At 47.9% G+C, this 13,703-nt stretch overlaps 1 protein-coding gene across 1 annotated transcript in view; it reads right to left on the bottom strand.

The window, feature by feature from the left end:
* LOC119969242 (guanylate cyclase soluble subunit beta-2-like) overlaps window positions 1-12,827 on the bottom strand; it is a 72,908-nt gene extending 60,081 nt beyond the window's left edge. The window contains exons 1-4 of the mRNA XM_038802593.1: window positions 12,742-12,827; window positions 9,371-9,444; window positions 5,724-5,818; window positions 659-819 (exon numbers count right to left, since the gene is read on the bottom strand). Coding sequence (XP_038658521.1) covers window positions 659-819; window positions 5,724-5,818; window positions 9,371-9,444; window positions 12,742-12,792 — 381 coding nt within the window. The 5' untranslated portion in view covers window positions 12,793-12,827. The remainder of the gene's footprint in view (window positions 1-658; window positions 820-5,723; window positions 5,819-9,370; window positions 9,445-12,741) is intronic.
* Window positions 12,828-13,703: the final 876 nt, after the last annotated feature.

Genomic DNA, 13,703 nt, shown 5'->3' with positions numbered 1-13,703 from the left:
TAAATCTCATCCTGTTTCCAGTTCTCTCTATCTTTGGGGCGGCACAGTAGCACAATGGTTAGCACTGTTGCTTCACAGCGCCAGGGACCCAGGTTCGATTGCCGGCTTGGGTCACTGTCTGTGCAGAGGCTGCAGTTCTCCCCGTGTCTGCGTGGGTTTCCTCCGGGCACTCCAATTTCCTCCCACGAGTCCTGAAAGATGTGCTGTGAGGTGAATTGGACATTCTGAATTCCCCCTCTGTGTACCCGAGCAGGCGCCGGAATGTGGCGACTCGGGGATTTTCACAGTAACTTCATTGCAGTGTTAATGCAAGCCTACTTGTGACACTAATAAAGAATATTATTATTATTGTTATTGACAAAGTGTCATCCAGGCTCAAAACATAGACTCTGTCAGACCTGCTGAGATTGCCCAGCATTTTCTGTTTTTGTTTCAAAAGCACATCATTGGTTGTAAAGTACACTGAGATGTCTTGAGGCTGTGAAAGGTGCTACAGGTCTTAGAGTCTCTTAATTTGTATGTGGCTGTTGAAAATCTATAAATAATCTAATTATAGTCACAGTTGAGCCATTACAAATCATTACTGGTAGAACTACAGTTACCAAGGCCTTGCCTCAGGTTTTATAAAGCACAGTATATTTTTCGGAAGAGCTGTTACCTGATATGACAGAGCAAGGTAACTGTGGAGGGCATCTAAGTTCTCGATAAATTCCATCAGCGAGCCTCCCAACGTTCGCAGCATCCTGTCATACCCGGACACCTTGCAGAAAGTGAAAAAGTATCCTCCAAAGAGTTTCAGAACAGCTTCAGCAGGCAGATCTGTGCAGCAGCAGAAGAAGATTTGATTATTTGTGTTGACTAATATCCAGCTACTTGACAAGACTTTTTTTTATTCGTTCTTGGGATGTAGGTGTCACTTGCAGCATTTTGTTGCCCATCCCTAATTGCCCTTGAACTGAGTGGCTTGCTCGGCCATTTCAGAGGGGGGGCAGTCAAGAGTCAACCACATTGCTGTGGGTCTGGAGTCACATGTAGGTCAGGCCGGGTGAGAATGGCAGATTTCCTTCCCTGAAGGGTAGCAGTGAGCCAGATGGGTTATCACGAAAATCAACAATGGTTTCACGGTCATCATTAGACTTTTCATTCCAGATTTTTATTGAATTCAATTTTCACCGTATGTTTGGTGGGATTCGAACCTGGGCCCCCAGAGCATTGCCTTGGGTTTTTGGATTACTAGTTCAGGGACAGTACCACTACACCACCACCTCCCCTTGCATATTTGAACACTTCAGATCTGCAATTTTGACGAAGTCATTGAGGAATTCTCATTCTAACACATCACAACAAGTACAGCTGAATCCCACTGAGAATTGTTGTGCGATTAATTAGTAGGACCGTTGTTAGTACAACTATTAAATATTCGTTATCAAACAGTGACTTTCCACTCCCCTGAGGAAGTGTCATTAGTTACATTATATCTCAACTCTTCTAATTATCTCTGAATATTGCAAGTACAATCCAAGGAAGCTAATATACTGAGATGCTAAATTAATGTGTGTGAATTAATGGACACTCACATGGATATAAATTAGTAGCAAATGGGTGGCTATATAAATGAGTATGCAATGGGAAGCACGGTAGCACAGTGGGTAGCACTGTTGCTTCACAGCGCCAGGGACTGGGTTCGATTCCCGGCTTCGGTCACTGTCTGTGCGGAGTCTGCACGTTCTCCCTGCATCTGCACGGATTCCTCCAGGTGCTCCGGTTTCCTCCCACAAGTCCCGAAAGATGTGCAGTTATGTGAATTGGACATTCTGAATTCTCCCGCTGTGTACCCGAACAGGCGCCGACTGTGGCGACTAGGGGCTTTTCACAGTAATGTCATTGCAGTGTTAATGTAAGTCTACTTGTGACAATAAAGATTATTATTATTCACATATGCAAATGAGTAAACCCATATGTGTGTAAATTAATAAGCAAATACATATTTATAAACTAATAGATAGCTTATGTATGTAAATTAGTGAGTAATCCACATGTAAATTAGTAGGTGGTCCACATGTATGGAAATTATATGTGACCCAACTATATGTAAATTAGCAGTGGCCCATGTATGTAAATTGGTAGGTAATCTACGTTTATGTTAATTGACAGATAACACACATGCATTAAAGTGGGAGGTAATCTACATGTATGTTAATTGATATACATGTATTAAATTGGTAGATAATCTACATGTCCGTTAATTGATAGCTAACACATGTGTATTAAGTTGGTCGGTAATCTACATGGATGTTAATTGATACACGTATTAAATTGGTAGGTAATCTACATGTATGTTAATTGATAGATAACACACATGTACTAAATTGGTATGTAACCCACATGTCTTGTTGATTGTCCTTCAAGGTGAAGATGGCCCTATTCACTATCTGGAGTGTTTGGTTGGGTTCTGGTGTTGCTAAGGCTGATCTACACTCAGAAGGTTCTACTGCAAAGAATATCGGCTACCGCGGATGATTGAGTTTTGGACACATTGCTGGCTCTAAAGTTTTTCTCTTAGCTTTTCTCTCTGCATCGGATATGTGTTTAATGGAGGCTGCACAGTTATTTTATTCCGTTACACTAGGTGCAGCAACCCTCGGCGAGCTTCTCCCAGAACCTGAAGTCAATATCAAAACGCCTACATGAAGTCTCCAGAGTGTCTTTGTAGCGTTTCCTCTGACAGCCATGAGATCCCATCCCAGATATAAACTCTCCACAGAAGATTTGCTTTGGAAAGCGAGTGTCAGGCATTCTGGCTACGTGACCAGCCCAGCTCAGTTGTGACTGTCTCAGTATGGTGTGGATGCTTGGCATGCCAGCTCAGGTGAACACCTCTGTGTCTGGTATTTTACCATGCGATCTGATCTTCAGAACCTTCCAAGGGCAGTTCAAGTGAAAGTGGTTGGGTTTCTAAGCATAATGCTGCTGCACAGTGATCTCATGCCGGTACGAACTGCCTTATTCAACTGCGCCATTGTAGATGCTAAGTTGATGTTCCATGTTGCTTCTGCATTTTGTGTAGGAATGCTGGAGGGAGCTTGTTCAATTGAGTTCCTGAGATGTGATGACCAAAAATGCATGCAATGTTCCAGTTGTGACCTAACCAGAGATTTATAAACCTACATCATAACTTCCCTGCTTTTGTACTCCATCCACCTATTAATGAAGTCCAAGATCCTAATGTCATGGACAGAATGTGTGCATGGAAAGAATTGTGGGCGCGATTCTCCCATATGGGGAGAAATCGTAAGGCTGGCGTCAAATCCGGGTGGGTTTGACGCCAGCCCCCCCCTTCCCGACCGGGAACCGATTCTGGTCCCCGGTCGGGGCTAGCAGCCCGACGCCGTAAGCTCCGGCATCACGGGCTTAACGAATTTCGTTAAGCCCGCTTGCCAGAGTTAGCGCCGGCTGGCGCGTCATATGACGTCAGCCGCGCATGCGCGGATTGGAAGACTCCAACCCGCGCATACGCGGATGACGTCATCGCGCATTTGCGCGAAACCCGCGCATGCGCGGGCCGGGATGCCCCTCAGCCGCCCCGCGAAGTGATACAGCGGGGCGGCGGAGGGACAAAGAGTGCGCGGGCATCGGGCCCGCTGCCCGCGATCGGTGCCCACTGATCGCGGGCCCATGGCACCCTTGGCACGGCCGTGGTACTGCCGTGCCAATCGGTGCCATGGTTTTAAAAATCGAGAGTTTACGGCCGTTTTTACGAACGGCCAGACCAGGTGTGTTTGCCGTTCGTAAAAACAGCCGTAAAGGGCTGGGAACTCGGCCCATCGGCCAGCTGAGAATCGCTGCCGGCCGTAAAAAAACGGCGGCAGCGATTTGTATCGGGAGTCGGGCGTGGGGGGGGGGGGGGGAGAATAGCGGGAGGGCGTCGGAACAGCGTGGCCGTAAAATTTTACGAGCCACGCTATTCTCCGCACCGTCGGGAGTGCGGAGAATCGCGCCCTGTGCCTTTTCCTGCCCTGTTTTATTGTATAACCCAATTCAATACAGCAAGCCTTTGCTGAGTATAAAAATAAAGGTTATTTATTCTCACATACTCACCCAGAATTAAACAGAACACAGACACAAGTATGCTCCCACAGACACTCACACACACAAAGACTAGATATGGATAAAGGTTATGCACTTTTACTGATTACAGTTGTCTCAGATTCTGGTTTATGATCTCCAGTCTCCCATGTGGCAGGTCTGTAGTTTCTTGGATGATTGTGATGGTTTCCTAGCTTCATTACGGGATCATAGACACTCAGGAATGCAACATTTGCTATTAACCTTCAGCACTCTCTGTGGGCAACTGGGAATAAACCTCACAGGCTTTCCCCTTTAAGTGACCTTGCATTGGGAGAGTCCAGACCTCTTTAATTGATCTGCCACTTCAGTTGATCTGCCAGTTTCTAAAAGGCTGTGAAGAAGGTTTGGGCATCCCCTTCTTCAAACCTGGGCATTAGACGAGAATACTTTAAGAAACCAAACCATGTTTCTAAGTTAAGGATATTAAAATTGCCAGCACCACTCCCATACCCCCACCCCACCACACTAGATAAACCCAAATTCTCCCCAGTTGTTTAAATCTGTCTTAGTTCCCTAGTATTTAATGCTACTGATTTCACCTCCAGCTTCTGCAACAGGAAAGCTCTCTCTCCCTTCCCTTTCCTCCTGGGATTTCCTTTCTCTCTCTACAACTCTGAGAATTCCCTTCCTTTCTCTTTTTTTCCCTCGGATTCTCTCTCCTCCCTCTCTTGTCTGAAATTCCAACTCAAGCCTCCCCTTTTCCAGGCACATTCTGGTGGGGGGAACCTGGTCTATTTCAGGTTCTGTATTTTCTACCTGTTTCGAATCTGGAGTGAGGGCAAGATGCCGAGCCAGCATCTTTAGTACCAAGATTCCTGATGTTTGTCAAGTATTACCAGCTCAGCTATTGCTTTTAGCTGTTCTATGGTTAGGGATGCTAATTTTAGCCAAGTTAAATCCTCCTGTTGCATGAATACTTTTCCATTAAAATCAGACATCTTACATTCTATTGTTAGTATTCACAAAGCTTCATGTAGTTCTTTGTCCTTGTTTTGTTTCACAGTTCTGACTATATCACTTGAAATGAATGAATGAAAATCACTTATTGTCACAAGTAGGCTTCAAACGAAGTTACTGTGAAAAGCCCCTAGTCGCCACATTCCGGCGCCTGTTCGGGAGGCTGGTACGGGGATTGAACCCACGTTGCTGGCCTCCCTTGGTCTGCTTTAAAAGCCAGCTATTTAGCCCAGTGTGCTAAACCAGCCCCAGTATCACTTTTCCCTTCTACTCCTGTTTTTCTTTGATGGATTTAGATCTTGGACAAGTCACCCATTTTATCACAGAGAGAATGTTTGTGCTCTCTTGCTCCCTGTGATAATTGTTCTGTATGGATAAAGTGTTTTTCTTACTCCACTTGAATGTGTATCCCAATTACAATAATGCAGCAGTGTATGTAACTAATAAACGTCATTTTACATCATAAATGTTTTCGTATTTTTGGAACTTTCAGTTGTTTTTGCTCAGTTTTACTTTTTAAATAGCTTCATGTACACCAGACCTCAATTGCATTGTGTTGTGTGGTGCGGTTTGACATGTTGAGTCATGCAGGAAAAGATTTGTACCTTAAATGCAAAACTGAAGCAAACGGTACTTACTGAGCATTTGAGAAGCTGCCTGGACAAGTCTCAGTGTGATCGCATCATCATAAACATTGAACGTCATGAACGTCTCCTGAACGTCTGCTTGTGATCTGAGAAGAAAGAGTAAGGTGAACAGAAAGACAGAGAAATTCTGCAGCACAGTGGTACTAAATACAAAACTGTGAATTCTGAAATCAGAAATGAACCAAGGGAACAAGGAAAATGCACGGCAAGTTAGTTAGTAAATAAAAGAGCGCAGTTGATGTCCAAATAATTAATTTTTTTTATTCGTTCAGGGGATGTGAGCCAAGCTGGCTGGGCCAGCATTTATTGCCCAACCCTAATTGCCCTTGAACTGAGTGGTTTGCTGGGCCATTTAAGCTTGTAGGCCAGAACAGGTGAGGACAGCAGATTTCCTTCCCTAAAGGACATTACAGAACCAGATTGATTACGAGAATCAGCAATGGTTTCATGGTCATCATTAGATTTTTAATTCCAGACTTTTATTGAATCCAAATTTCACTATCTGCCATGACAGGATTCCGTGTCCCCAGTATATTACCCTGGGTCTCTGGATTACTAGACCAGTGACACTACCACTACACCACCCCATATTCCCCTTTGCCTTTCAAATGCTGTCTATCGCCCACTATTTTCTAATTACATTTCAGCATTGCAGCCAATTTGGATCAGCAAACAAAAAACGTGTTCCTATTCTGTTACAATTACAGTTTCATTTTCCTACAAATATAAGAAGCAGCAATGGCAATGGAGCAAATTTCATCATTTATTGATGGACAGGATCCATGGCCGAGATTCTCCCCTCCCCGGCAGGGCGGGGGGTCCCGGCGTAGCGGAGTGGCGCCAACCACTCCAGCGTCGGGCCTCCCCAAAGGTGCGGAATTCTCCACACCATTACGGGCTAGGCCCACACCGGAGTGGTTGGCGCCCGGCGTCAGGGCTGGCCGAAAGGCCTTCGCCAGTTCGCGCATGCGCCGGTGCATCAGCAGCCGCTGACGTCACCACCGGCGCATGCGCGGTAGGGGGGTTCTCATCCGCCTCCACCATGTGGGGGCACCCCCTGGGGTCTGATTGCCCTGCACCCCCCCAGGACCCCGGGGGCCCGTTCGCGCTGCCAATCCCACCACCACCAGAGGTGGTTGAAACCATATCAGCGGGAGAGGCCTGTCAGCGGCGGGACTTAGGCCAATCGCGGGCCGGAGAATCGCCGCGGGGGTCACGCCGATCGGCACGCCGTGATTCCCGCTCCCGCCGATTCCTGGGTGGCGGAGAATTCCGGCCACGGCGGGAGCGAGATTTACGCCGGCCCAGGGGATTCTCCGACCCTGCGGGGGTCAGAGAATTCCACCCCTGGGCCGGGATTCTCCCGTATCCGGCGGGGTGGGGGGTCCCGGCGTAGCGGAGTGGCGCCAACTACTCCGGCTGTCGGGCCTCCCCCCTAAAGGTGCGGAATTCTCCGCACCTTTAGGGGCGAGGCCCATGGCGGAGTGGTTGGCGCCACGCCGACTGGCGCCAAAACCGGCGCCAACGGCCTTTGACGCCCGCCGCCCGGCGTCGGGGCTGGCCGAAAAGCCTTCGCCGGTTCACGCATGCGCCGGTGTGTCAGCGGCTGCTGATGTCACCACCGGCGGATGCGCAGTAGGGGGGGTCTCTTCCGCCTCTTCCATGGTGGAGGCCGTGGTGGCGGCGGAAGAAAAAGTGTGCCCCCACGGCACTGGCCCGCCCGCCGATCGGTGGGGGCGGCTGGTTGTCGGTGGTTGCAGGCGATGAGCGGACCGATGAGGTGCCCAACGGGCAAGGGTCCTGAGGCTGGTAAGATGGCGGTGCCCACAGGCCGCGCATGTCCTGGGGCAGGCAAGATGGCGGCGCTTTTGGGCCGCACGTGTCCTGGGGCAGGCAAGATGGCGGCGTCCGTTGGTTCTGAGACAAGCAAGATGGCGGCGCCCACGGGCTGCACGTTTTGTGAGTGGAGCAAGATGGCGGTGCCCACGGGCCGCACGTGGGGGGTGCTGGGACAATAGCAGCGATTGAGCGGGTTGGCACACTGCAGAGAAATGTCCCTTCTTGCCGCAGGCCTTGCAGAGCACGCTGCGCGCTGGGAAGTGCTGCTGGGGGTGTTTTGTCTGTATGCAGAAGTAGCATTTGGGTCCCCTGGGGTTGGTCGGCTGCCACGCAGCGCAGGCGTGGGGGTGACTGAGGGCGGTCGCTGATGGGGTCCACGATGGGGTGGCCACCGCCAGTGTCCACGATGCACAGGGGACGTGGGCCTTGCGAGGTCAAGCTTGGCCCCTTCTAAGAGGCGCTGGCGGATGTACTCAGACTCTATGCCCGTAACGAACGCGTCTCTCATTAGCAGGTTCGAATGTTCAGTGGCCGAAACGGCCTGGCAGTCACAGTCTCTCACTGGGGCAAGCAGGGCACGCCAGGAATCCTCCACAGACTCACCGGGAAGTTGGTGCCGCGTGGACAGGAGGTGCCTGGCATAGATCTTGTTGGTCCGTTGAGCGTAATTCTCCTTCAGTAGCACCAGGGCCTCTGTGCAGGTAGGCGCGTCCTGGGCGAGGGAAAAAACGTTGCAGCTCAGCCGCGTGTACAGAATCTGGAGCTTCTGTGCTTCTGGGATTGAGTCTGGCGCAGACCCGATGTGCGCTTCAAAGCAAGCTAGCCAATGTTCAAAGTCTTTTTTGGCGTTGTCCACTTGAGCATGCAGCTGCAGGCGATCCGGCTTGATGCGGAGGTCCATCTTTGAAAATCTCTGTGTAATAAATTGATGCACTATCAATTACGACGAGGCAAGAGTAGAATGTTAATGAGGCTTTATTGCACAGAGATGTGTGGCCTCCTACAGCAGCTGACGAAATGGCTGCTGTACGGATAGCACACATATTTATACTCCACCTACTGGGCGGAGCCAGCAGGCAGGGATCTATCCCCGTACCTGTAGTACATAATGTAGCCTTACCGTAATACTCATCTATACAATTTAATAACAACAGTGGTGACGACCACAGAAGTCTTACTCTCTTTCCCGGCCCACAGAGTTCAATATGTCTTTTTTTAAAAACCGAGTTGCTCAATGTCCTCCTGCTGTAGCTATTGTTGCAACCTGTGCAAAGCAACTGCCCATCCCACACTGAAATCACTTCTGCCGGTGTGGATGGCTGGCTGATCATTGAGGCTGTTTGAGGCACCTCTCCAGCTCAAAATGCAATAGAAAGTCACTCATGCCCACAGATTGTTCCTGAGAAAATCGGCCAGAAATCCCAAACTGAATAAACAGGTATCATTGCCAACAACATGCTTATCTACAAAAGCAAAATAGTGCACTTGCTGGAACTCTAAACTAAAAACAAAAACAAAGTTGTAAATACTCAGCAGATCGGGTACAGCAGTGGGGAGAAAAACAGAGTTAACAGTGTGGGTTGATGACCTCTCGTCAGAACATTAGAAAGACTATTTTTCAGAATATCTCATCTCCATTGAATGTTGGCAGGATGTTAATGTAAATGGGTAATGTTGGACCAGCCAACCTCTACATTTTCCTCTCAGTTTTGCGTCCCATTGCCTTTGAGGTCCAAAGTGACACCAATAACAATGAAAAAACAGTTTCAAAATCTTCAATGGAATTATTAAATACGCACCTTAGGGCTTCCCAGGTTGCTTCACCAAACTTTTCTATCACCAGGGACTTCAAACACGTATTAATGAATCCATACTGAAAGATGAAAACATATTTAAGCAGTGTTCTATTATTCTGCTCATGTTGTAAAACAGCAGAGTGGACACAAACCTCCAGGCACCTCGAGATCTGCTGCACCTTTCAAGCACCACCTGCCCTGTGTGTGACAGACCCTGGAGGTTGCACATCGGACCTATCAGTCATCTGACACCCATTGAACCAAAGGGAAAGCAAGATCGCAAAGGACTGCCGAAGAAGGGGATCTACCTATTTCATTGATCGCTGTCACCATGTGTTGGCACTTATCCAAATTCCTGTTTATCTCCTCCGCACCTTACAACAGGAGCACGACCCTCTTCTATTTGAGCCTGTCCACAGGGGCCATCTCATTGACTTGTTCTGTTCTGTGCCTTATCATTGCCACCATCCAGGTTTGATTGTCCTGGAGTCTCCAGGAATTGACAAAAATCAATTTCCTGGACACTACAGAAAAGACCCCTGGAGAAAACGTATAGGGGCGAGAAAATAAAATAGTGTTTCTCAAAATGTTTTCTTGCAACATTTCTATTTATTGGAGACGGGGGAGGGGAGAAAGTCTGTTTCACTGACACTCAAAAGTCATCCAATTGATTAATGCTGCGGGATTCTCCGCCAGTGGAATCCTCCGCTGGCAGTGCGCCCACGTCCGCGCATTTCCCGACGGTGTGGAGTGGTCCACAATGGGAAACCCCATTGGCCAGCTGCGGGAACGGAGGATCCCGCTGACGGCGGGGCGCACTGTGCCGGAAAACAGGGCTGGCGGGACGGAGAAGCTGCCCCTTTTCTGGATGACATGGGGAAGGGGCGCTGCACCACAATGAACAAGTTGGCTAACTAATGGATCAATGACAATGAGTGCAGAGGTTGGTTAATTGAAGGTGGGGAGCCAGTGCGGAAACCCTCTTCCATGTCCAATGTGCATAACAGGGACTGGGGTGCCTGTTGTTGCCTGTCCTCCTGGGCATGGTCCTTCTGACTTATGAACTTCCTGAACAATGCCCCCCAAAAAGTGAACTATCGTTGTCCTGATTTTGCTTGAATTGTTCTCTTTACATTTACACAAAGGGAGGTAGAGATTTGGAATTCTGTCCGGTGGATCTTGAGGGAGGAGTCATTTGGAGTTTCCAAGACTGAGGTTCCTACTGGGCAAAAGAATCACAGAATCCCTACAGTGCAGAAGGAGGCCATTCGGCCCATCGAGTCTACACCGACCCTTTGAAAGAACATTCTACCTAGGCGCAGTCCCTCACCCCAAACCCGAAACCCCGCACATTGATCATGGCCAATCCACCGAAGCTGCACGTCTTTGGACTGTGGGAGGAAATCCACTCGGACACTGGGAGAATGTGCAAACTCCACACAGTGACCCAAGGCCAGAATTAAACCTGGGTCTCTGGTGCTGTGAGACAGCAGTGTGAACAACTGTTGGCTAAGCTAATCAAGGATATTAGCAAAGATATGGATTGAGGGAGGTTAACTGTATTGTAAGTGAATGTGGGGCAGACCTCAGGGGCTGAATGGTTCCCTCTGTCCATTAATAACTTCCATGGTAACTAAAAGAAGCAAACAGTCTATTTGAATTGGGATTGGCATTACAGTTTCACACCGGATCTCTGACCTGATCCCCTTAGGATGTGGCTCCTTTCAGTGGAGGTACTGATGCCAAAATCATTCCATACGTTTTTTTTTTAATTACAAAGCCTGGCAATTTGAAATTTGAAGAGAAATAATGGAAGCCACGCACATTTGATGAGGGAAGGCTGGATTAATATTTGGAAAGTAGATGATGCTTCTCATGAAAGGGGCCACACCAGAAATCAATCGAAGTGTTTTAGATCTTTTGCCCAGTAGGAAGTTTAGGAAGAAGTTTGTCTTTATTTTCACAAGTGATCGTGGTTCGCTTCATGCGAAAATGTCCGATTCCCTATAAATCTTAGTGGCAGCGTTGATGTGAAGGAAACGGTGAGGAAACATCATTGACTCTCGACATGAAGATAATAGGAACCGTTTGCTTATGGAAACATAAACAAAACGCTTCACACAGAAACGAATTCACAGCGAACGCGGTCCCCAGTTATCGCCAGGATAATTATTTTCGTTGCATTAAAGTTGAATACGCTGCAATTTCAAACTCCCGCCCAAAATACCTTCACTCTCAGGATCTGGTTTGAACGGTTTCAGTATATCAGGAGACCGATGCTGTGAGAAGTCTCTTTGTCACCTTCTCTGACCAACACATTCCCTAATGCCTCCAGAAAAAAATTAAAACAACTGGAGTCAATTCGCTGTGAATGTAGAAAGGCAGTTTAGAGAGAGTGGGAGCAGGGACAGAGAATACAGGAGGGAGAATAAAAGGGAAGAAACTTGGGATGCGGACGGTAGGATGATGGGGAGGATATCTGAAGCTGAGATGTTGCTACTCACCATGTCCACAGCTCTCGGTGGGTCTGGGATCTATCTCGATGTGAATTGTGTGTGTGTGTAGATTCAGCACTGGGCGCCTGGGAGCTCACTGGCTTCACTTCAACTAACAGCTCTGACTCTCCCCCAAGGCCTGTTTGCTCAAGTGTCACTCCCACCCCAGGACAACCCAACTGAGGGAGGTGTCCCAAAGCAGAAATAGGAAGGGGGGTAGACTGGGTGAGGAGGGGGTGCGATTTTTAACATTCGCTCGTTTATTCCACCGCATGGTAGAAACAGCCCTCAGCAAACTTTACCTAAAGTATTTTCTTGGTCCTTTGATATTCAATACTTGACAAAATTAGCATACTAAATCAGGCAATATTAATCATATACAGCAATGAAATATTATAACCAGGTAATACTACAAACAACATGCTACAATTACACAATGCCAGTCAATTTCAAAACATATCACAAAGATGAAATAGGATAGTGAAATGCTATCATCAAACTCTATTATAATACTGAGCAAATACTTGTACAGTACAATACCAAAATCATACTGCAATCAAGCACTGCTGCAGTTAAAACCAGACAATTAAAAGGTCCAATTAAATGTTACAATATTACTACTGTAAAGCAACATGCAATTAAATAACTCTCCATTCATACGATGCTAAAATCAATGATGCCTTAGTCATACATTGGAAATGCTAATAATATAGAAATTATATTATTTTAAAAATCGCAATTGAAGGTATACTTTCAATTGTTCAATCATATTCAATAAACTGCAAGTGTTTTCGATATTAACTTATTACAGTGTACATACAGTATGCAACTGGTATGATGTTAAGGCATTAACATTTATATGTAATTACACCGCCTTACGGTGAATGGTTCATTCCCTAGACCTTCAGAGCAGTCAATATAGAGCTCCATTTTTCGCACCCGCTATACCTATAGCTCCAGCTGTCAGCGGCCCCGCCATTTTTCTGCTTTATTGCAATCGTGTCGGATTTTCCTCCAAGTGACAAATAAATTCTGCATTTTTGCAGACGAGCCCCTTACTTTTCAAATATGCTGCCACCATGTGTTCATGTATGAAACTTCAGGGCAGTGCCATTCCCGGGTCTCCTGTTCCTCAGTCTCCCTAATTTGAACACTAGCTTTAGGGGGTCCGTGAGAAATGGCAGACTTATTCGTATTATGGTAAATTCAGCAGTACTCTGCTGCCAATGTGGGACTGCATTCAAAGGGCATGTAGGCTTGAAAATTGGCACTGGATTTTTACCTCAATTTCCAAACACTTGGGCAGCACGGTAGCACAGTGGTTAGCACTGGTGCTTCACAGCTCCAGGGTCCCAGGTTCGATTCCCGGCTTGGGTCACTGGCTGTGCAGAGTCTGCACGTTCTCCCCGTGTGTGCGTGGGTTTCCTCCGGGTGCTCCGGTTTCCTCCCACAGTCCAAAGATGTGCAGGTTAGGTGGATTGGCCATGCTAAATTGCCCTTGGTGTCCAAAAAAGGTTAGGTGGGGTTACTGGGTTACAGGGATAGGGTCGAGGTGTGGGCTTAAGCAGGAAGCTCTTTACAAGGGCCGGTGCAGACTCGATGGGCCAAATGGCCTCCTGCACTGTAAATTCTAATCTAATGATTATGGGCCGGATTCTCCATCCAGCGACGCTAGAATCGCGGGGAACAGCGCATCAGCTGAAAATCGAGGCTGGCGCCAGGCGTCCAATGGAATGCCATGCTCCGGTGCCTCAACTGGGGGGGGGGATGCCTGCCAGGGCCACGGGAAGTAGCGGGGGGGGGGGGGGGGGTGGGTGGGGGAGGAAATCAGGGGATGGGCC

Source organism: Scyliorhinus canicula, chromosome 7 (genome assembly GCF_902713615.1).
Source record: "Scyliorhinus canicula chromosome 7, sScyCan1.1, whole genome shotgun sequence".
Lineage (NCBI taxonomy): Eukaryota > Metazoa > Chordata > Chondrichthyes > Carcharhiniformes > Scyliorhinidae > Scyliorhinus > Scyliorhinus canicula.
The sequence above is the reverse complement of the archived record's forward strand: the minus strand, read 5'-3'. Positions and strand labels throughout refer to the sequence as shown.